The sequence below is a fragment of the Aulonocara stuartgranti genome, assembly GCF_965226115.1.
Source record: "Aulonocara stuartgranti genome assembly, chromosome: 14".
Lineage (NCBI taxonomy): Eukaryota > Metazoa > Chordata > Actinopteri > Cichliformes > Cichlidae > Aulonocara > Aulonocara stuartgranti.
In genome coordinates, this window is record NC_138950.1 from 33,950,251 (window position 1) to 33,973,073 (window position 22,823).

The following is a 22,823-nucleotide window of genomic DNA, read 5'->3' on the forward strand; positions in this document are numbered from 1 at the left end:
GCTGCTAACTCCTCCCTCTCTTCCTCCCTCATGTTGGCTGGCATGTAAGGTGACACCAGCCAATCACGTCTCATTCCGCTTCTACTTCGAAGGCGGAAACTCAGATTTGGCCGTATATAAGCGGCCGAGCGTGGGATTTTTCTATCAATGTGTGTGCCTCCCAAGGTTCGTTCTGTGACGCGCGGGAATCTGTTTTGACAGCGTGGCGTGGCAGTGACCGAGCCGAGAGAACTCGACCCTCACAGCTGCCGGGCTGGGACTGAAACCCATGCCGCTGCCCCCAGACAGAGCGCTGTCCGCCCTCTGTGGTGCTGAACCTCAGGACCCGACCCTGCGACAGGTGACGTAGAGCTCGTCTAAGAGACTCAAGTGATAAAGAAGAAGAAGAAGAAGAAGAAGAAGGAAAAGAAGAAAGCAACAGCAAAGCTGCACAAAGACTTTATGTGTGTGGATTTGAAGCAGGTTAAAAACAGAAGAAAGTGAAAGCAGGGAGAGGAAGTGATGGCCGGACTCCCCCCCGCCCTCGGCGTCGCTGCAGCGGTGTGAGCACAGCAGTGCGCTGCCGCCTCGTACCGGAACCCAGCGGAGCCTCCGAAGGAGGAGAGTCAGAGATAAGTGAGGTACGCTCCGCGACTGTTAGGGGGGAACACATGTAATAGCTTGCGGTTCTACATGAAGCTGCAAATATGGGCTGTATCAGCTCCAAAGCGCCAGTTGGTAAGAAAGATTTTGAATTTGCTTTCATTCAAAAAACAAAGAAAGAGAAAAAGAAAGCACGCTGAATGAAGCCTGCTTATTATTTTTATTTGTTTTTTCTTACGCTTATGTTTTTGCTGCAGCCTCTCGCAGGTACAGAGCGAATTTCCGACCGGTGCGGTGCTTGTATACGCACAGCATGCTGTGCCCGAGTCGCGGAGGCATATAATATTGCTGCTGAGTCATATGCACGCCAGTAAAGGAGCTTCAGTGTGCACACAGAGCGCTTTACATGGCTGGAATTTCAACTCTATCAGAGGTTAATGGCGCGTGTGAGCGCAGGACTGCGTTTCTGTGTGTGTGTGTGTGTGTGTGTGTGTGTGTGTGTGTGTGTGTGTGTGTGTGTGTGTGTGTGTGTGTGTGTGTGTGTGCGTGTTTTGGATGGGGGGTGGGGGGCTAGAATCTGCAGCCTAAACATCGCGATGCTACGAGAGTTGCAAGAAGCTTTTGGGTGAGCACGCCAGTCAGAGATAGAGAAGACAAGCAGAGGTGCTCTTGACACCATCGAGGAAGAAACGGCGTTTCTTTTTAATTTAACTTTAATTTCCTCTGATCCAAAGTCTCATCTGGACAAGATGGTTCTGACCGCGCTGAGCCAGTTCAGTTGTAAGGTAGGATGGCTTTTCTTTTCTCTTGAATACATGCGATCGCACACGCCACCTTGAAGAAAAATTCTTGATTTAAAAGGCAGCTTGTTTACTGGAATCAGGGTGATTTTCTTCTTGGTATTAAAGTCAAAATTTCTCTCTAAAGAAAGAAAGGAACTCAGGATCAGTCCATCTTGGGGCACATATGCAGCGGCGGGTCATTTGCTTGTTGCCAAGAAACAAGCTCCCTGTTTCCTCCACATCTATTCTGCTCTCACGCTTGTTTACACCTTTGCCGCAAGTGTCTCCCATCCGCTCGCCTGGCGGCTAAATGCTGCCCAGGGCCCCCCGGTTCTCTGTGCCCCCGACCTCTGATGCCCTCCAGCCCGCCACCACCTTTGTGTATTTATCCAACTGGGTTTCCCACTCTGTAGCCATTAATTTAAATCCGAACCCACCACCTATCCAACCATCGATTCTTGATCGATCTCGATTCTCCACACGTAAACAGACGCGGTGGTTGTTTTTCCTCCTCGTGATTCAGATGTTACAAAAAGCCGTTTAAACCCCGCTTTCTTTCATCTGCTGCACTCAGATGATTAGCAGTGGAAATGGTCACCCCCCCGTCATTTGATGTCCCCTTGTCTACTTGTCGCGGAGTGCGTACTGACATGACATGCCCCCCCCGACCCCTCTCCGGTCCCATTACCCCTCACACAGGTCTGCCGCCTACGTGCACACGGTGTTCCCGCACATCCAGCAAAGAGTGCAGCTAAGGCAGCAGCCACCTGTTTGCCTCTCACATCTCACATTCACACTGTGGATAAACGTGTGTGACATCACACCGGTCTTGACCTAATTGTGTTGATGGGCTCATAAGTCTGTCAGAGAGCCCGAAGACACCAGAGAGGCGAAGAGAAAGAGAGGGAAAGATGCACGGTCGAGGTCTCTCTTTCTACAGTTTCCACGACAACGGAAAGTACGGTGGAAGAGAGGGAGAGAGAGAAGGAGAAGGAAGGAGACCGAGTGCGAGCAGAGACCTAGGAGCACAATTAACAGATAAATACAAATAAAAGCCGAGACTGCAGCGCTCGTTTGCTGTGACGGGGGAGAGGAGACACTGCTTGAGGCTGCCTTTTAGATAGATCACAGTCAAGGGAAGAAGATTAATTAAGATTAAAAAAGAGCAAATTAGGCCCACGCGGAGGAGAACGGTGAGCCCCCCTCATAAGAAATGCGCCACATGTTTTTAGTCTTATTCTTCACCCTAACCTACACCACCTGTGCTCTTTCCTTTCATTCAGACCCCAGTCCCATCCACCTTACCCGCAGTCATGGCCGTGCTCCAAACGTGAGCTTCTAAAGGCCGAAATGCTCTTAATCTTCCAGTGCCCACTTCACGGAAGCACTGAGAGGACTAGTGCTTCCAGTGGTGGAATGTAACGTGGTACAGTCACGTACAGTGTTAATGTGAGTTACATGTATTTATATGTTAGTCTGTTTACATCATTAATTTAAAGCTTTAGTTACTTTATTATCTGTGGTATTTTAAAACTCTAATAGAAATCTACTGATACCTGAGGCTGTATTGTTAGAGAAAAGGCTGTCTCGCAGTATAAATGTAAGGTAAGAAGTGCGCATGGGCTTTAAGTGGTCCAAAAACTTTAGACCGTAAACGTCCTTATCACCAGTGTCTGTGGATCTGTTTTTTCTTCCATGCATTTCTGATCCACAGCCACGACTTAAACCGCAGCCTTGATCTGACACGCGCGACGTGCCCAATGCAAGCTTGAAAGCAAAACGCATTTGTGAGTGTCTGTGCAATGTCGCTCAAACCAACCGTGCGGGTTTAAAGGCCAGCAAAGCTGATCAACAAACATCTCAGCGTGCGGGGCTCGGTTTCAGGCGCCGAGCGGCTTTCCGGTGATTCGTTGCTGTCATGTGTATGTCAAATGCAAAAGAGTGAGGGTGCACAGCTTTCCACGCAGGCTCAAATTGGAACTCAATTGAAAACTACACAGAACACACGCACGTGCGCATCTTCCACTCCTCTGAACAATACTCGCATCGACTAAAGATGGCCTAGATTCAGCGATACAATACACCCCCACCCTCCTCCCCCCGATCGGGCATCCGATCTCATCACACCCAATTAAACAGCGCATATTGAATTCAGCAGGTGGGCAACATGAGCTCGGGGCGCTAAACTGCTGAAGTCCGGTGACTGATATCGGATTCAATATTTGAGATGGGCGCTGGCGACTAATCGAGCGAGTTGTTCTTTTCACGGGCAGTAACTAGAAACGCCTCCCCTGCAGCGAAGGGTCGGAAAGATGAGCTGGGCACTGACATTTAAAGGCCCGCCTCCTAATCGCGTTTGTGCAGAACTGATTTGGAGAGATTGGAGTGGGCTGGGGGCGTGCACGTGGACGCAGACGCTGAGCGATGCAAAGTTGGGGGGAGCTGTCCTGGTGCTGAAATGTTCCGCAGCGCCGCGTGCACACGAGCACCTTTGGTCCTACATGCCCCCCCCCCCCCCCCCCCCCTCCCCCCATACACACACTCTGTCTGTGAGGTCACGGAGAGGGGAAGATGATGGAAAGGTTAAACGCGCCCAATCAAGCGGACAGTCACGTGTCTGCGGGCGGTTCCGTGACGTTTGCAACCAGAAGGTTGCTTGGTGACATTTGCCCTTCACGTAGTCGGAGCCTTGCCTCTGTTTGTTCGTGACGTAGCCGGCTGACGTAAAAAAATATGTTTTAAAAGCGAAACAAAACAAACGAGAAGACACGCTCCTTGGTTCCTGCTTTTTTAGTTTTTAATTTGATCAATTTCATTTTTTATGTTCTCTGCTTCAGTTCATCCGAAAAAGTAGACCCGACTTTATGAAACATCTAACAGGCCCGAGCTGCCGCCAGAACCGTACGTGTGCATGGCATAGCATGGCTTTAAGTGCATGGAAATGTATGCACCGCCCGCCTCTTGTTATCTTACTATAGCCTCAGAATGCGCTGCAATAAAGAAGCCCAACACTTGTATACATTACATAAGGAGGAAAGCACTTACAGTAAATACGCCTTTAAGGCCTCAATTTAAATTTGTACTATTTAACATTCGGGTTTATTGTTATTACTTTTTAAAACTGGTCGTTATTTCAATTTTATTTTATTGTATTTACTGCAGCGTGTTTAGGAATTTGGTAGTTAAAGGGAAATTCGGTGTTTAAATTTTTTTCCGATAAAACAAACAAAAGCAAAGTTAGTGAGACGCGAACACCACATTACCTTATACGGTCATCACCCCTGAGCGCCCGACCTGTGGTCCCTCTGGAGGCATGACGTTGGCATGGTGACTGAAACTTTGAAACACACAAGGTTAGCTTAAGCCTTAAAACTCCAGTGCACTAAGAAGACAAAAAAAGCACGTTACGAATCATTAATTACACTTTATTGCCACGTTACTGTGGCCTTTGTCATAGTGTCACATTTTTGCTTATTATTTATGTCGCTATTCAACGCTTTACGGAGCAAGAATGCGGCGTGGAGTTGTTTTCTGACATGTTCATTTGATATAATCCTCACGTGGCTCTCTTCCTCCTGACAGTGGCGGTTGACGGTTCGTTGCGCGTGGACTGGAGCGCGGCAAGCTCCCTGTCTGACCTAGCGCTCCTGGGGAGCACGCGGACCTCCTTGGCGCGCAGGCTGATACTGACAGCACCTTTGGGCGCACTGGACTTCAGCGAGGTGCCCTTAATTCTCTCTTTATCATAGAAAAAAATAGTTTTTTGTGACATAACGACCCCGTGCAGTGTCTTCTGTTGGATAGCTCGGCTAGAGTTCACGTTAGACATTTAAACACAGTTCTGAGTGCTTTCTAATGGGCACTAATGGCGATTCAAATGAAGACAATGTCACATTAAATGTAGTAGCAGCAGGGTGCAGCGCCGTTTAAAGAGACCAGGCCTACTCTACAAAATGGACATGTAGCCTATGTGTTTAATTAGATTCAAAAGCTTTTATCGGCACCTTAATTTCTTTTGGAAAGTGGTTCTGCATTGACAATAATAAGATTATTATAGACCATTTTCACAGGTGTAAGAAACAATGGCTCAAGTCTGCCAGTGAATCATAACAGTGAACTAGTGTGCACAGAAGCAGGATCTCACCCTAATTTGTCCAAATATCCACAGTATTGATACCAGTACTGGCATTGGTATCAGACTGATACTAACAAAGTAGGACTGAAATGGAAAAATATACCTCAGACGTGCACTGTATCTTTTTGTGTTTACTGTCATTTCGCCTATATTACATTTAAACAACCCCAAAGGGCTGTAGAGATGGCACATTACTCTCCAGGTCTCCAAAAATCCAGTTTCAAAATACACTGAAAGCTGAAAGTTGTCTTGTTAATTTATTATTATGGAAAGTAATCACAATCACAGTGATTTAGCGGTCGTTAAAATGTGTTCGGAATTTGCAAATTAATGATGATTCATCTCATAAATAATGTCACACTGTTCCCCCTATATATGCTGCTTTCATAAACTAAAGCTATCAGTATCAGTGTTGCTATCAGCAGTACTGGTCCTGTATTTACTTTGGATGTAGTCATGCAAGATGTAGCGGTGGTATATTTGACATTAAGTATTTCAGTAATCTCCTCTCTTCTCGCGCTGATTTGTTATTTCTGTTCTAACAGGCAGTCATGTTATCTGATGCAGATTGTTAACAGGGTGAAAGGGCAGGCTGCTGCAAAAGTTCACGTGTTATTCTTTTATCTTCTGCCTTAAAAGGCTCACCTCTGGCAGCACAATTGTGGCTGAACACGTATGGTCTGGGCCACGTTTTAAGTAAACTGGTGGATTATAACCTGCAGAAGCAACTATCAGATATGGCTGCATCTCCCCACATGAAGCGGAAAATGATTTCCTCAACCTTTCCTGCTCTGATAATTACCTTATTAATCAAGCCACCCAAGTCTGTAATGTGCATTTCAACCTGGGCTTCTTTTCTCCTTTTTAGCTGTTGCTGATACTAACCAGCTGGTTTTCAACTGATTTTACAAGCCATTCAGGGTAATTAGTGGCTACTTCTTTCAAATGAGGAATTTTAAATGAAATCTCAGTGACGTGCAAGGTCCCTCACTCTGCACACGAGAGCTAGTACACTAAGAGCGCTGTTGCTCCGCATATGCCCAACTGGAGCATCTGCCTGGATGTTCATTCGAATTCCCAAGCCAAGATGAACACATTTGCACATTTTAATCTGTATTTCTGATCTGACAATTGAAAATACAGGTGGACTCACGGCTTGACATGCTCTCTCGCAGAACTAAAAAGCCTTGGGGGATGCCCTTGTGTGGCAGGCATATATTTTAAAAAAAGGAGGTAAGTGGAATTTGGGTGAGTCCAGCGGCTCTCTCTGAGAAGTTTTGCAAATATCATCTTGAATGTGAATCTACTAATCTATGTGACCCCGATGCTTTGACCTATTTAAAAGATTCCTATAAGGAACGAAGAAGGGGTTCAGCTACAGCAAGCTACTTAATGCAACAGCAGTGAGAGTTAGCAGGCTCATAATTGGCTGAGAGATGACAAGAGTGATGATGAATCCACCTTGCCCAGTTTTGTCAGTGGATACCATCTGGGTGTGAATAAGATGTGTCGCATAGAGCCAGCCAGGCACTGATTAGCGGCATCTAAGTGATCCATTACGAAATGCAGCCTCTCGCTCTTCATGGGCAGGCCTGATATTGAACATTGGAGACTGTGAGAGACAGCTTGGCTGGACTGCTGAGCTCAACACATCTATATTACAGAGGAAGTGCTCTAATGCTTCACATTTAACGGACCCTGCTTCAGCATCCTACATTTCTATTTAATGCTACAGCGTCTACTGTAAAAAGAAAGCAGGACGCCAAGTGTGAGAGTCTCTAATCTGGCTGTCGGTTGGTGTTCTGAGTGTGTGACATCATTGGTGAATCACGCACGCAGACACGCCGGGAGGAATTGTTCCACGGTGACTGGTTGCCATAGAAATGTTCCCATTGTGGAAAAGTTAACAGACAGAGAGAGGGTGAGAAAAGAGGAAGACGGTAGAAACGTGGCGTGTCAAAATATTCAGGTTCTTTTCCACAAGTGGAAGCAGAAGCCACAGCGCTCTGTTCCACTAACAGCTCTGAGGGCTTGAATTCTCAACTTTTTTTTGTCATGTATGGGTGGCAGAAGAAGGGGTTGACATTTGGTAAACAAGAACAGGGTAATTGACTCAGTTGGCCAGTACAATGGTACAAGTTAGATTTCTGCTGTGACGTGACCTCAATTAGCCCATAAAACAGAAGCTATGGCTGTAAAATGCTTCTCTGCCAGGCTTATTGGAAAACCTGGGGCATTGTTTTATGTTATTCTGTGGCTGTGTCACTGCAGACCAGTGAAACAGGTAAGCCTAATAATCCACTTTAGGTTCTTAATCACAGGTACAATAGCAAATGCAGCACATTCCAGTGTTTCCCCACAGATTTAGATTCTATTTGTGGTGAATAAACAATACCATTTGTAAGGCTCTCCTCTGCAAAAAATTGAATTCCCAAGTATTTTGTGACAGATAATGGGTTCAATTCCACCATCTTGTACTGCAGCTGTCAGCGGTAGCCCTAGTTCTGCCCTGTGAACCACTTTTAGACCTGCTGCAGGTTCTGGTAAGAGTGGTCCTCCAGCTCTCAGCACAGGCAAAGAAGAACTCCTTTCACAAACTGCAGTCCAAGATGGTGGAGTTGGAATCCCAGATCCTGACGGAGGAGCTGAAAGATATCCAGGGCCACCGCAATAACAAGCCCAGCAGGACAAGAAGAGCTGGTTTAACAGCAACAGAACTTTCAAAATAAGAGCACAGGATTCTCCACTGGTAAATCAGACAATCACAGATGGCACCATTATTTCAAATAGATTGAAAAAAATTGTGTTAGCAAATGTACTTTGGTGGCAGTTATTCGATATATGTATGGCAACGGCTACTTTTTTTTTTAATGGAGTGACAATCTTTGTAAAAAATTTAATAAGAAAAAACTAAATAAAAACAAAGGAATCAAACCTCACAGTATGCTTTTATCTCAGTGTGCAGGCTTTCAGGTGATGCAGTTAAAGAGGCACTGATAATGCAAGTTGCTCTGATGAGTCCGCTGCATTTTTCTCTGTGCTGTCTCCAGGCCACGGCTCACACAGACAGCACTTAACCAATGATTTAAAAGCCAAAGGTGAACCTGAGCAGCCTCTTTGCTGCTGGCAATCAGTAGACCATGAGGTTTTATGGATTCTGATGTGATGTGTGTACGTGCGTATTTGCACTGTTGTTCTTATAGTAGCCAGTACACTGACCTGCAGACATGAAACTTTAAAATGAAGGATTTTGACATTAAAACTCAGTCAGTCGTATTTAAAATATCTGAGGTATATAAATGTGTGCTACGTTGCACTGAATAAAGATTCTGCACAGCAGTCTTGAGCACCCTGTCTGCTCTGAGTACGGTTCATGTCTTCGTGTTCACTCTGCTGTTCAGTGGGGCAGTGGGAGAGCAGGGAGGGAGAGAGTCGGTGGAGGAGCAGAGTCGGCAGTCAGCATGATCATGCTCAAGCAGAGAGCTTGTACCCATGTTTTTCAAAAGCATGTGTTCTTTATCAGAATAAGAAAAAGCGCATCGTGTTGGGGTAGTGATATCCCCCTGAAATCATCATGGAATATTCCACTGAAAAAAAACAAGCTGTGAAATGAAGTTTAGATTCATGAGGCAGGGTTAGACATGAGTTCTTGAGATGGATTTTCTCCAATGATTTATAAAATCCTCCCATGTTAGACTTTCTCAGAGCAGCTGTTTGAAAGCAAATAAGATATTTAGCTGTGGGTCGTTTCTGATTTCCAATTTAAGCCCAACATCATATGTTATTCTAGAGCTCCTTGACGCCATGTATCACGTCTCCTCCGGATTATCCTCCCTCCGATCTGTGAGCAGCTCTGCAACACAGGAGGATTAGCACGTCTTGAGTGTGGGATCCCCTCTGCCGTGACAGCGCCCCTCTGACAGATAGTTTTGTTGTTCATTTATTCAGACTGCTGTTTTGTTGCGGTTAAGTGGACTTGACACGACAAGGTCAGGGTGAAGCTCCTGTGTTGAGCTAACTTCATCACCAGTGTTCGTTGCACATCAGATGCACCCTGCATACTGGTGACTCACTGCAACAAGGAAGGGAAATATGGCTTTCATAGTAGGTCAAGTAGTCCAGTGCTGTTCCTTTAGATGATTGAAACTAGAGCATCAGACAGCTCCATTGTGAGTCACAGTGGGATTGGAGACAACCTGTACCTGTTGAGATCCTCTTCAGCCTTTTACAAAAGAAATCATCAAATTGCTCAGTCAGCCAAGTGTGTTGACCCATATCAAGTAACAACGTGGGAGCATTAGCTCAGCACGCAGCCCTTGCTGCTGACGTGCTCCCACGTGAGTACAGGTCGTGCTGTAAAAAGTTAGCAGACAAAGGAACTTGTCAACACCCGATACTCCCTCTGTGGTTTGAGTTTACAGAGCAGACAGATTTGACTGAGGACGGGGTGGAGGGAGGAAGGGGACCATCCTTTTGTCTTCAGTCTGGTTCTCTTAATTCTCTATGGGGAAATTACCTGTCTACACACACACACACACACACACACACACACACACACACACACACACACACACACACACATTTAAACAGACAGAATTTTAACTATGTCAAAAAAAATAAAAATCTACCTGACAGAGTTGATGCCACTGGAGGGATTCACTTGGGTAACAGCTGTTTGGAGATAATCTGTAAATAAATATGAGTGAAACACATAGAAATGCTCCATTTCCTCAACCATCTCCGTTCTTGCAGCCGCATAGCTAAATCCTCCATTGTAGAAGCATCTTCTCAGTTACCTGAACTATTAGTTTGCTAATTAGCCAGCAGGCAAAACCACTAAAGCTAACGTGAGTGCGACCAAGCATCAAGTATTTTTCTGCAACTTCTGTTTCATCCCTTCAACAAACACTATGCTCATCCAGAGTGCTTAAATAGGACATTTAACTTGCTATTGCGTGCTACATAAGTCGGTTAAACATAAGCACAGTCCAGCTTTGGAGTAACTGCTGTACATTATTGATGGTGTGCAGCGTGCAACTCATTAAAACACAGATTAAAGTGTGTAAAGAGAAAATTCTTCAGTTCACAAAGGCTTGTAGTAGTACTCTGTACTCTGAATCCAGGAGTTCCTTCTCTATCAAAAGGCAGCACTGTGTTTTCTCCTGTGACTCATAGCAGGATGTATTCAGAGCTGGCTCACATTCACGCTGAGCTACTGTATGAGTTTTCACTCACTCTTATTTTTTTTCTTTTCTTTTCTTTTCTGCCGTTTCAGGTGAATGTTGACGACACCATTGAAATGTTACCAAAATCAAGAAGAGCTCTCACTATTCAAGAGATTGCTGCGTTAGCACGATCCTCCCTGCATGGTGAGTGCTGCATGATATCGTACATGGTGAAAACACCTGATCGTTGCGAGGTCATGTTGCAGTCTAATCCTTGATATTTGGCATATAGGTATTTCCCAGGTGGTCAAGGACCATGTGACGAAGCCTACAGCCATGGCACAGGGCAGAGTAGCCCATCTAATAGAGTGGAAAGGCTGGTGCAAGCCTATAGACACTACAGCGGCCCTGGAATCAGACTTCAACTCCTATTCTGACCTCACTGAAGGAGAGCAGGAGGCACGCTTTGCTGCTGGTAAGATTTTGTGTTTCTTATAATGTATTATAAAAAGTTATAGAGAGTGTTTTTTACATAGGCACTGGTAACAAACTGAAACAATGACTTAAGGCAAGAGGGCATATGAAAACGTCATGATGAAGCATTAGTTACACAAGAAACCATAATAAGAGTAAATGTAGGCTAATTTAACAGCAAACTCATGATGACTATATTTACGGCATATCAGTTTTGCATGCTCATGAACTTCAATAAATCACTGCAGGTACAATTTAGCATTAAACAAGACCTGTTCACAGAAACATCAACCCCAATCAGCTGATGGCTGGTTAGTACTCAGATGTCACAGCTATTTAAGCTGCTTCAGCCTACATCCTGTGCAAGCGCTTTTGCAACCCACCTCCACCCCAGCACTTCCATCTAATGCTGTGTCAAACACAACATCGTCACTGTTAGTGTGATCAGGTAAACACGGGGAAAGGCAGGGATAGCTCAGTAGGTAAAGTGGTCGCCCCATGATCGGAAGGTCGGCGGTTCGAATCCACTTAACGGCTACCCTGAGGTACCCCTGAGCAAGGTACCGTCCCTACACACTGCTCCCCGGGCGCCTGCTTAGTGGGCTGCCCACTGCTTCACTGAGTGAATGGGTCAAATGCAGAGAAAAACAAGTAATTTCCCCATGGGGATCAATAAAGTATCCATTATTATTATTATTATTATTAATCTCTTGCCTGAGTTACGTACGTTAATAATATCATTGCGGCACCAATTGCTGATTGCAACACGTGAAGGAAGAGTGGTTTGTGGCTGGATCTCAAACAGGATTAAATCAGCCACACTGTACAGTGGATGTGAGCGGATTGATCTGAAAAACAATAGTATTGATACCAACACAAGTATTGGTGTCAGATCACGACTAGCACGTTAGTATTAATACTTTGCTTCTGTCCTCCAAGTGCAATTTGTAGTTCACTGAAATTGCGTTAAACTGTCACATCTATTTTATTTTATAGCCTATTGCACATTTAAACAACAGACGTTGACCCAATGTAAACATTCAAGGTCTCCAAAAAAACTAATTTTCAAAATGCATGATAAAATGACAGGTGTACTTTGTTGTGTACTAATCACAGTAATTGCAGTAAATCACAGTGATTTAGTGGTCATTAAAATGTGTTTAAAATGTGCAAATTAGTGAAGCTTGAGCTCATAAATACTGACACATTGCTCTCCGCTATATAAGCTGCCTTTATAGGTTAAAAGTATCTGTATCTGTATTGGTATTGTCAATGCTGCTCCCATATTTACTTGGTATCAGATGAACAACAAAGAGCTGCAGTACTGCACAGCACTGCTGTATAATGAGACGGGCAATGTGGCGATAAATTCCCTGACTTCCAAAAGTTGAATCAAAACACAAGAGCTTACAGTTTTGTGCACTTTAGCTGTTTGTAATGCAGAGTGAGTTTAGCCCGAGCTGAGATAACTCTAATGACATAACCGCGGTTAAGATGTTATTTTCCTTATGTCGAGTAGGTAAGTAGAGCTTTCCTGGAACAGCCTGATTGTTTTTCCACAGCCAGTCACACCTGCCTTCCTAATTTGAATATTGAGATGTAATCACAAAGCAGGCAAAACTGAGACAACAAGAACACTCATTAATACCAGGTGTAAATACAAGGAGGCTCAAATGTCATTGGTCAGGTAAGATATCCAGACACTGATCACATGTTAGCATTTGTTGTCTTTAACTCTCCTCCTCCTCTCATGTTCCTCTGAGAGAGAGCGCACTCACCACAGCTCATCTGTCTCCTCTTTCTTTCCCTGACTCACTTCATCTTTGCCTACTCTTTCACTCACTCTTGTCCCCTGTATTTATTCTCTTATCCTATTTGCTGTCCGTTCTTTAAACGTTTCTCCCCCTGACCTCTGTTTCTCTTACCTCTTTTCCATCTTTTTCACCCTGCCCCTCCTGCCCACTCTCCCTCTATTCTTTTGCTCGCTCCCTGCAATGCAGACTCTCAAGGTTAATTTGCACAGTAAGGTTTTGCTCCCGGCTAGTGGCACCGTAACAGAGCGGTTTTCTTCTGTGCCTCCTCTGTTCTGCCTTCTTTTTTTCTGTCCTCTTTAACTGTTTACTCATCCGTCTTGTCTTTGTGATCTCATGGTCTTGTGTACGTGTATTGATGAGGTACCTAAAAGCATTATATCCATACATAAGATCAACACACTATCAGGACTAAACCTGTACTCTTTGTATATTGTACTATTTATATAGTTCAAACAGTACTATATTTGTATAGTATTAGTTGATCCTGGCCAGCTAACTGTAATACATACCAGAGAGTGTTTTTTTTGCTTTGTTTTAAACGGTAGATAACAGCATGTAAACATAAAAGCTTCAAATCATTTCATTCATTTCTTTGTTTCTGTATTACAGTTGGAAGCAGTGGGGGTAGTTGTTGGAGAGATATTACTACACATTGTACTCCTCTTCATCTCAGGGAGCCGCCACTTGTGCTGACTCTCTTTATTTGTTTATCAAGTTTCACCTTGTAGTCTGTTATGGTGCTACTGTGGGTGACTGGAGACACTGTGTGAATGTCAGCAAGTGTGTTAATGCATTAAGCAGGCATGTGCGAATGTGTTAAGTGAGCATTTGGTGGGCTTAGTGCGTATTTGAACTAGTTACTCTAGAACACACTGGTGTTTGTGAATATACTTCTGTGTATGTGTGTAGGAGGCGTGCTGAGAATTGAAAGAGCTGCTGGGGTTGTCCTTTCGATAGACTGACTTCTGCCAGCATGCTCAGACACACACACACGCACACAGTCATGAATTCTTTGCAGGTAATCCTGCAGAGTATCTCCATACTCACACGTGCCTAGAATATGGTAAATGGTAAATGGCCTGTATTTATATAGCGCCTTACTAGTCCCTAAGGACCCCAAAGCGCTTTACATATCCAGTCATCCAACCATTCACACACACATTCACACACTGGTGATGGCAAGCTACATTGTAGCCACAGCCACCCTGGGGCGCACTGACAGAGGCGAGGCTGCCGGACACTGGCGCCACCGGGCCCTCTGAGGCAACGGGTGAAGTGTCTTGCCCAAGGACACAACGACCGAGACTATCCAAGCCGGGGCTCGAACCGGCAACCTTCCGATTACAAGGTGAACTCCCAACTCTTGAGCCACGATCGCCCCATATAATATCATTGAAGAATGTGGCAAACTATGTATGTGTTCATTACAGTGAGTCCAGACCAGTTTCTGTTGCCAGCACTGTAGCTGCATGGCCAGATTTATATTACGCCAACGAGGTGAAGTTACATTATGAAAGGTTATGCTATGTCAGGTTACGCTATACTATACTATGTACGCTATGCTCTATGCTATTATTCTTTGTTATGCTATATTCCGTTATGTTATGCTTTATCACGCTACACATTGCACGTTATGCTATGCTATGCTACGCTATACTATGTTATTTTACACTATGCTATTGTTCCTTGTTACGTTATGTTACTCTGTGCTACGTTACCCAGTGCTATGCTACGTTGTAAAGTGCTTCACCTATTGTAATGCTACCCTGTGGTACCCTCCATTACACTATTTTGCTACAAATGAATGTAAATTGTAGTTTTTAAACTACATTTAATAATTAATAATTTGTTTTACTTTCCTGTTGTCAATTTACTTTAGCATCTTGAATTATATTCAGATTTTCAAAAGACAAATTATAATTAATTAGATAATTAATAATAAATGTAATTATAACATTTAATAATTCTCATTATGAATAAATAATGAATAATATTTTATATAATTTTGTACTCATTTTCTTTAACTTATTTATAGTTTGTTTTCTTATAGTTCATTTTACTTTATATTTTTGTTTTTAGTTAAACACATATAAGGTATTTTTTACCTTATAGATATTTTGTGAAATACTATTTTTATTGATCTGAACTAAATGTTTACTTTTCTTATTAAAGTTCTTTTATTATTGTAGCTTGTATTTAATGCTTGCTGAAAGGAATTATAAAAAGACTTTGAAAGGACAAGTAAAGAGCAGCCCACACTATTTCTATTGCTGGTACATGTGCCAGTGTTTGTGAGGACGCTCAGGGCCAAGTTACAGTGAAAGATGAATGAGATCATCGATCTTTCTCTGTGGGAGACAACGCACGAATACTGAGCATTGAGCAGGGAGAAAGAGAGTCAGAGAGACATGAGGTGATGGAGACGAAGGAGACAGAAATTCTAATAAGAAGAGAGGGGCAGGTATGCACTATGAAAGACAATCGAACAGTAGTCATGAGCAGGCGAGTGGATAGAGTGTTTTATCAAGAAAGACATTTGTAAGAAAGGTATGATGAGAGTGGGCAGAGACATGATGAGGAAAACAGAGAAAGGGCTTTCTGATTGGTCAGCTTCTGATGATGATAACTGGTGACTGGTCACTTGGTTCTTATAGCTTACTGGTTCTGGCACTTGCTGAGTCACATCAACAACAAACTCAAACACACACACACACACACACACACACACACACACATGTACAGCCGTCTGCCATCATGAGTATGCATTAAATGCATCATGACATGCGTGTCATATTTTCTAATTTTATAAAGAAATGATATCATTGTCATTTCAATAAAAATGTCAGTGCTGATCAATAATGGATCTTTCCTGCTATTATGAGAGGCAAACACATTTAGCCAGTGCTAGACTCTCATCTTTGTGCTTCTTCCAACTCACTGTCTCCTCGGCACTGGAAGGAATGCAACCTGCATAACAACACTGTCACACACTCTGTGACATCTGTTTGAAGTACACGAGCTAAATGGCTGCCGAACAGCATTTACTGCAAAAGGAGAACAGTCTGTGTCCCTTCTTATTCTGCGCCGTGTGCTTTGTTGCTCGGTCAGACCTGCCAATTAAAATCAGCTACATGACGTGGAGGCTCACTGCCTTGCTGCTCCTTCTTGTTACTATGCCAATCATGTCATAGCTTGTGTGCATGTGTAGCTCATGCGTGTCCGTGTGTGTTTGCAGGTGTGGCGGAGCAGTTTGCCATTGCAGAGGCTAAGCTGAGGGCCTGGTCCTCCGTGGATGGCGACGAGTCCAATGATGACTCATATGATGAAGACTACCTGCCGGCGAATGAGCCCACCACACAGAGCACAGGTAAGCACCCACACAGACACTAAATCACTAAATCACATTTACTTCCTTCATATTGTGCCCTTCCTCCCTAATACCCTGTTACACACCCTCTTCCTCACTCCCCCCCTTCATTGTCTCTGTGTCTTTCATTGTCCCAGTGCCCTAGTTTTCATCCTCTCCAGACATTTTTTTTGGTTCCTTGGTGCAATTTGATATCCCTCCTGCATGTTTAATATCATTTCCTTTGCAGCAGAGACAGTGTCTGTGTGAGGATGGTGTGTGAGCAGGTTATAAATACACAGAGTGCATCTGACCAAGGCAGTGTGTACGTGCATGCTCGTGTTCACCACAGCTTTCATCTTGATTACACGGAACCACCAATAACCCGTACTGCAGCTAATAAGGTTCACCTCATTCTTGCATCTATGTCTTCATATGATCATCAATGTTTTCTTACCCCGGGGCAAAGACCATTCAGTGAAGACAGCTCCACATGTGCAAACCTGTTTGTGATATTAATCAGCTCTACATGAAACGTGATCTGAGTTTGTGACACTGTGAAACCGACTTCTTCATTTTACTGTTGCATAGATCCCGACCTCCGCTGCTTCCACAGTGATTCCACTCAAATCACATTTTGTCATCCTTATAATGCCATGTTAGTATTTCTACTAAAAATATTTGCAGGACATTGCATGGCTTTATTTAAAGAGTAACTTTTTAACATTTTTAAACTCTGTGCATTGAGTAGCTTCTAACATGAGAATGCTGGTGTTTTAACTTCCTGTGTCTTTTTAGCAGTAAACTCTGAAACATGAGTTTGTTTAAAAGGCACTCTATGGAGATAAATACATGTTCAGTAAAATGCATGTGTGTTTCGTAACACTTTATAAAAAAAACAATAATTAATAGAGAGTAAATTCATAGTTAATTAAACTTCATTTCATTATTTTTCTACTCTGAGATTATAGTAAAGCTTACTGTGATTGTCATTGAAAAGTTGCAGTGCTTAAATGTATCAAATTATAAACTGTTTTTGGTTGTCTAATACAAAACTGTAACTTGTGTTTTTGAAAGTACTTAAGTTGGCAGGGAGCGTGGCATTTAGAATAAATGACAAGAAAATAAACCTCGGGGCAGCAGTTTATATCCCATTATACCCAGTGCTTAGTTTTAACGTTTTAATTTTATTTATGCATTTATTTGTTACTTTTGTTGCAGTTTATTTAGTTGAAGTGGGCGGATTGAGCCAAATATTGATAGTATCGTTACTAAAGCTGCTACTGGTATTGGATCGATATTAGCACAAACAGATCAATACTTTACTTCTATCCTCTAGTTTCAGTATATAATATAATATAATATAATATAATATAATATAATATAATATAATATAATATAATATAATCATATTATTTATTACATACCCTGAGGACGTAACACCACCGTTATTGCCATTTTAGTGTGTACTCTCAATCTAGAGTTAATGGTATGTCATCATGATATTTTAAAACAAAGAAACACAAAAAATTAAGACACAAATAAAAATTAATGACAAAATGACAAAACTACAATAGCTCCAGAGTGCCTCTAGTGGTAAACGTCTCCATAGGGTTCCTTTAAATGAGGAAAAAAATTGATTTGATTCTGCAGTCAGTCACAAAAACCAACTGAAAATGTTATCTTATCGCTGTTCTTCTTCCTTCAGGACTTCATGCTTACAGTCTGTGTCATTCCCTCTAGATGTGCCATCTTATCCTCCCTACTTGAAGGACCTGATCCACAGTCAGCTTTGCCAACACCTTGGCTTCCGAAGCCCCTGTTGCGAGAGTCGAGGTGGAGGTGTAGAGGGAGGTGGCAGTGGAGAGCCCTCCCCTACGGCAGGCTCTCCTGACACCCTGTGCTCCAGCCTCTGCAGCCTGGATGAGCAGCACCCGCTGCTGCGCGACCTGGGAGGCCACCGCGGCACCCACTCCCACAGCAACGCCGCAGAGCTTGCTGCAAAGATCCTGTCAGCGCTGCATGGACGGGAGGAGCTGCTCCTTGCCCGACTTCAGAGGGTGGGGCAGAGCGGGCCTGGCGGGGGAGACTGTGGCTTCCAAAGCCTGGGAGTGGTAGGGCGGGGCATCAGGCCCTGTGGGGGTCAGGACTCGCCTTGCTACTCAGTGTCTTATTCTGACACGTACCTGTCACCAGGTGAGGATGATGACACCCCCTGCAAGGACTATGACAGCACCGTGTGCCAGGTGGAGGCGGAGCGCAACAGGGTGGAATACCCGCCCGACTACGACCCTCGCAGGAGGGTGTCCGACGTGGCCTCCTCTGGTGTCGTTTCTCTGGATGAGGAGGACGAAGAGGAGGAGGAGGAAGAAGAGAGGGCAGGAGAGCCAAACAACCAGTGACTCCTCTCTTCTCGCCTCAGTGTTGAATCCCTCCACACCCTCCGAAAGACTCCCTCGCCCCCTTCATGGCATCTGAAAAATGTCACCCTCTGAGCATGTTGGGTTTTTTTCTGTCCTTGGACCGATTAAATCATCCGTCTTTGCCTTACTTGCAGCATTTCCTCATAACTGCTTTGTCCTCATCCCACGTCTCCCGTCAGTTTTCCTTTGAAGGCGTCCAAACAATCCTTTTTCTTATCAATGTGAAAGCGGCGAGTGTGCTGGACTTGCTGAAGCAGCCCAGCGACCGACTCGTGGGTATGACGCTCACAGTTTTCGGCTCTGTTCTGTACCTGTGAAGCAAACAGACGCCGCTCCGAGGCACACAGAATGACTGAGAGTCCAAAACTCTGACTTACTATTTGCATGTTTTTTGCAAGTGCTGAAATCATTGGGCTGACCCGGTCTTGAGCACGATTTGTAATCTCAGCTGTTCTGTATAACCCCCCTCCCTCCCTGCCCATCTCCCCCCTCCCACCTCAGCGTCTCCCACAGGAGGGCAGGTTGACATTGCATCCTGGGACCTGCCCTTCCTCCCTCCCCCCAAACCCCCCTCCTTTGCAAGAGACTAAATAGCATCCTTTTTGGGCATGGCTTGCTGAGTATGCCAAACTATTTATCCCTGTCACTACCAATTATGAGCAAATGCTGGGAATGTCTTCAAAGTGACAGGACATAGTATGTATTTTAAAATAACAAAGTTAAAAAAAAAACTAACAAACAAACAAATTTGTCACAGATGATATGACAGAAATGATATGTTTTTATTGTACTAGTTTTCTATCACTCAGACAGTCGTTGTTCATATTATTCCAAACGTCATTATGATGGGCATCCGCCATAATGATCAGCTTTGGCTTCTGGATATTTTGAGTGATTCTGTGGATTCCTGCAGGGAAAACACAAGAATTTTGGCAGTCCTGAAGTGGCTGTGGGTGTTCAGCAGGAAGCCACGCAGTCTTAAACAGACAGATATGTTTTTTTGTTTTTTCCTCTGTGAAGCGATAAGTTGCATTGGAGATTTTTCTATATTTTTGTATGCGTTGTCTTGCTTTGATCTCTTCGCCTATGCGGCGTGCCAGTGTATGTGGTTTTTGCACGAAGCTAACGTGGCTGTAGATTTCTCCTTTTCTTTGTTATCACTGTGTGATATAGTCTACTGGGAAACAAACAAACAAAAAAAACATTCAAATGTGAACAAAAAAAAATTATTTCAAAAGAGGATACTGTGATACAGTTTGTTATCGCCATTTGTCATGATCCTCGTGAAGAGCTTGTTTTTTTTCCCTCCCTTCCTCCTTTTTTTCTTTCCAAAAACGCTCTTCGCTCTCTTCTCTCATGCTGACTCTCGGAAAGCTTTGCCTTTTATTCTCGACTTTCTCTTCTTTTTCTACGATGCTTGGCAAAAGGGCATGTTTATGTGACACGTTGCAGAATCTCCTGTCTCCATTGTGACGTCAGGAGTCCTGTTGAGGTTCTCCCAGAGGGACTGTCATTCATACAACTCAGGAAATCCCATCGGACCAGAGCATCGATGCATCCCGCCCCCGCTCGCATCACACCGCTCAGCTCTCATCCTCCGCCTGCTCGTGTGTGTGTGTGCTTTGTATGTGAGAAAAAGCCCGGTGCGCATACTCATTTTCTACAAATAATTAAAGCACAGAATCAGTCCCCACATCCCTTAATTTATTTTGTTCGACTGTTTAGAAAAGCCTCACTGTGCTACTCTGTAAGTTTTTGCACAGGTGTGTGGGTGTGTTATTGTGTGTATGTGTGTCTGTATTGTAAGATGTCAGCAAGCACTTTAAGCTTGCACCGTATATTCATTCCAAAATCCCTTCAATGCAGCAATTCCCTTTAAAACAGTGTCTGGTGTAGCTGGGAGCTGGACAGAGGTTTGACTTCTACCAGTGTGGGAGATTAAAAAAAACAAAAGGTGCATAAAATGAAAAAAAAATTAAGCAAAAAGTGGCGATAAAGCTAAATCGTCTGAATTCTGATCAAAACTATGTGAATATGAGGAGGAGCATTTGAAAAGATTGTGACAACTCAGGGGGAACCATTGAAGCTGTGCCTTTCATTTGACCTCCCATGTTTCATCATCATCGCCATAATCAAATCTACGATGTCACTCAGGCCGTAGCTTGGCCTCCTTCCCCCCTTTGCTAAAAAAACAAACAAACAATAGGAGTGAGAGCAGAGTAAAAATCCTGAGTTGGAGTCGGACGGCGAGAGCAAAGATCCTGTTGCGTCTCCTCTGTGTCCGCCTGCTGTAGCTGGAGGTTACAGCCGGCCCATTTGCGTCATTGTCCTTTTGGTTGACATTAAAAGCTGGGCGATGCTGGCAAAGCGAGGTTGTGCTTTTGTCTGGGTGTCGTGACGCGAGTGTGCCATTGTCCACGCCCCACCCTGAAACCCCCTCCTTTTTTCCTCTATTTATCTTCTCACTTTGTCCACCACTGTGTTTGTGTGTCTCTGAGCGTCCTCACCTTCCATCTGTGTGTGGCTGTGTGTGTGTGAGACTGAAGGTGATGCATTTTTCATTCACCCAGCTGTCTTATTCTGTCTCACACAGATCCACACAAGTGTGTTTTATTATTAGAGACTTCAGCCATTAACCTTTTCCTGTGTAGAAGTGGCATTTTTCTGGATTTCTTCATCTTTTCTGTCCTCCTGGGAGTGTTTTGTCCATATAAAAAGTAAAAAATAGCAGATTTCCCACTGACACGCACACAGACAGCCTGATGAATGTGTCCCGTTTCCATCCTGCTGTAGCCGTCCTGTCATTTCCTGTCTCCTCTTCTCCCACCTTTCTTTTGTCCCTTCCCCCCCCTCCCCATTCTCTCTCTCGCCCTCCATCCATCCCCACAGGGGTCTCATTACGTAACTAAGAGGACATCTGAGTGCCACCTTTGCCGACAGGCAATTAGCTAGCGATTATAAAACCGCCTGGTGATCGGGAGATGCGTGTCTCTCCTGTCTATCGTTTTCCCCTTCACTCTGTCGTTACCCTCCCCCCACTGCCTCTCCTCACCACCACCACCACCCGTTTTCTAAGTGACATCTTTCGAGGTTGGCTGTCCCAGAAAACTCCTCACAGTTTTTTTACTTCCACGGTCTCTGTTTTGAAGTGAACAATATTTTGTAGGCTACTAACAAAAGACCACCCTGCTGTCTCTGAGTCTGACAGATGTCTTTGCAATGAAACATATTCCTTTGTGTGTGTGTGTGTGTGTCTCTGGGCAGTGTGTTTTCGTTTGTTGCTTCAGGCAAGCACTGACATTGGATACTTATTAGAGAGAGGTGTTCCAGATTCTGTGTGTACGTGTGTGATAGTGACGGGAGAACCCAGCGCTATAAAAAGACATCAAAACATCTGTTGGACAGTATCAACGCAGGGGAGGGGGGTGGGGGGGTGTATGAATATTCAGTTGGCGTTGGTGCCCCTGTCCCCTTATAACCTACTTACCATTTTAGAGCAAAGCTGAAGGGCCTGGGGACGGATCTCTTTCTCTCCGCGCCACAGCCCCACCCGCCTGTGGATATCAGGACGAGAGCTGCAAACACAAGACAGACAGAGAGCGTGAAAAGTGCTGCAGGAACACGGAGAGTGGAATCTTCCCAGGCAGAGATGGTCTATGTTTAACCCACATTAGCCACTGCTGTTTTAATTAAAATGTTCCACAAATCCTCGGGGGTGGGCGTTTGGGTGCACATGGCGATGCGTGCACTCTGAAATGAGAGGAGGCTTGTGTGAGTTCAGAGAGCAAAGCCATATAACAGAGAGAGGCATCGCAGCACTATGGGCTAACAGGGTACGAGGAAATGACTGTAAATGAATGTATTGTCCCATCCACATCCTACCTGGGATGCATGTACCACCACCCACATCCACCCACATCTAACACTCAAACCCAACCTCTCCTCCTGAACTGAAATCAACTCTCTCTCTCTTTCTTTTTTCCTCCCTCTTCTTTTTAATACTTTCTTCCTGTTTTGGCTGAATGTAATTATTTGAATATTACCACATTGGATTTGAAAAAAAAAAACAACAACTTTGTTTGCTGCATCTGATATTATTTCA

At 44.1% G+C, this 22,823-nt stretch overlaps 1 protein-coding gene across 4 annotated transcripts; it reads left to right on the forward strand.

Annotated features, from left to right (window-relative positions):
• The first annotated feature begins 137 nt into the window (after positions 1 to 137).
• On the forward strand, positions 138 to 22,215 carry fam131ab (family with sequence similarity 131 member Ab). Of its 4 annotated transcripts, XM_082502271.1 has the most exons (6): positions 569 to 717; positions 1,317 to 1,367; positions 10,775 to 10,868; positions 10,957 to 11,139; positions 16,188 to 16,319; positions 18,042 to 22,215. In XM_082502271.1, the coding sequence occupies exons 1-6, from the start codon at positions 673 to 675 to the stop codon at positions 18,698 to 18,700; spliced, it is 1,164 nt and encodes a 387-aa protein (XP_082358397.1). In that variant the 5' UTR covers positions 569 to 672; the 3' UTR covers positions 18,701 to 22,215. The 4 variants fall into 4 exon arrangements, with proteins under 4 accessions (XP_082358399.1, XP_082358397.1, XP_082358398.1 ...); XM_082502273.1 differs by lacking the exon at positions 1,317 to 1,367 and having other exon boundaries at positions 138 to 620; XM_082502272.1 differs by lacking the exon at positions 1,317 to 1,367.
• The last annotated feature ends 608 nt before the right edge of the window (positions 22,216 to 22,823 follow it).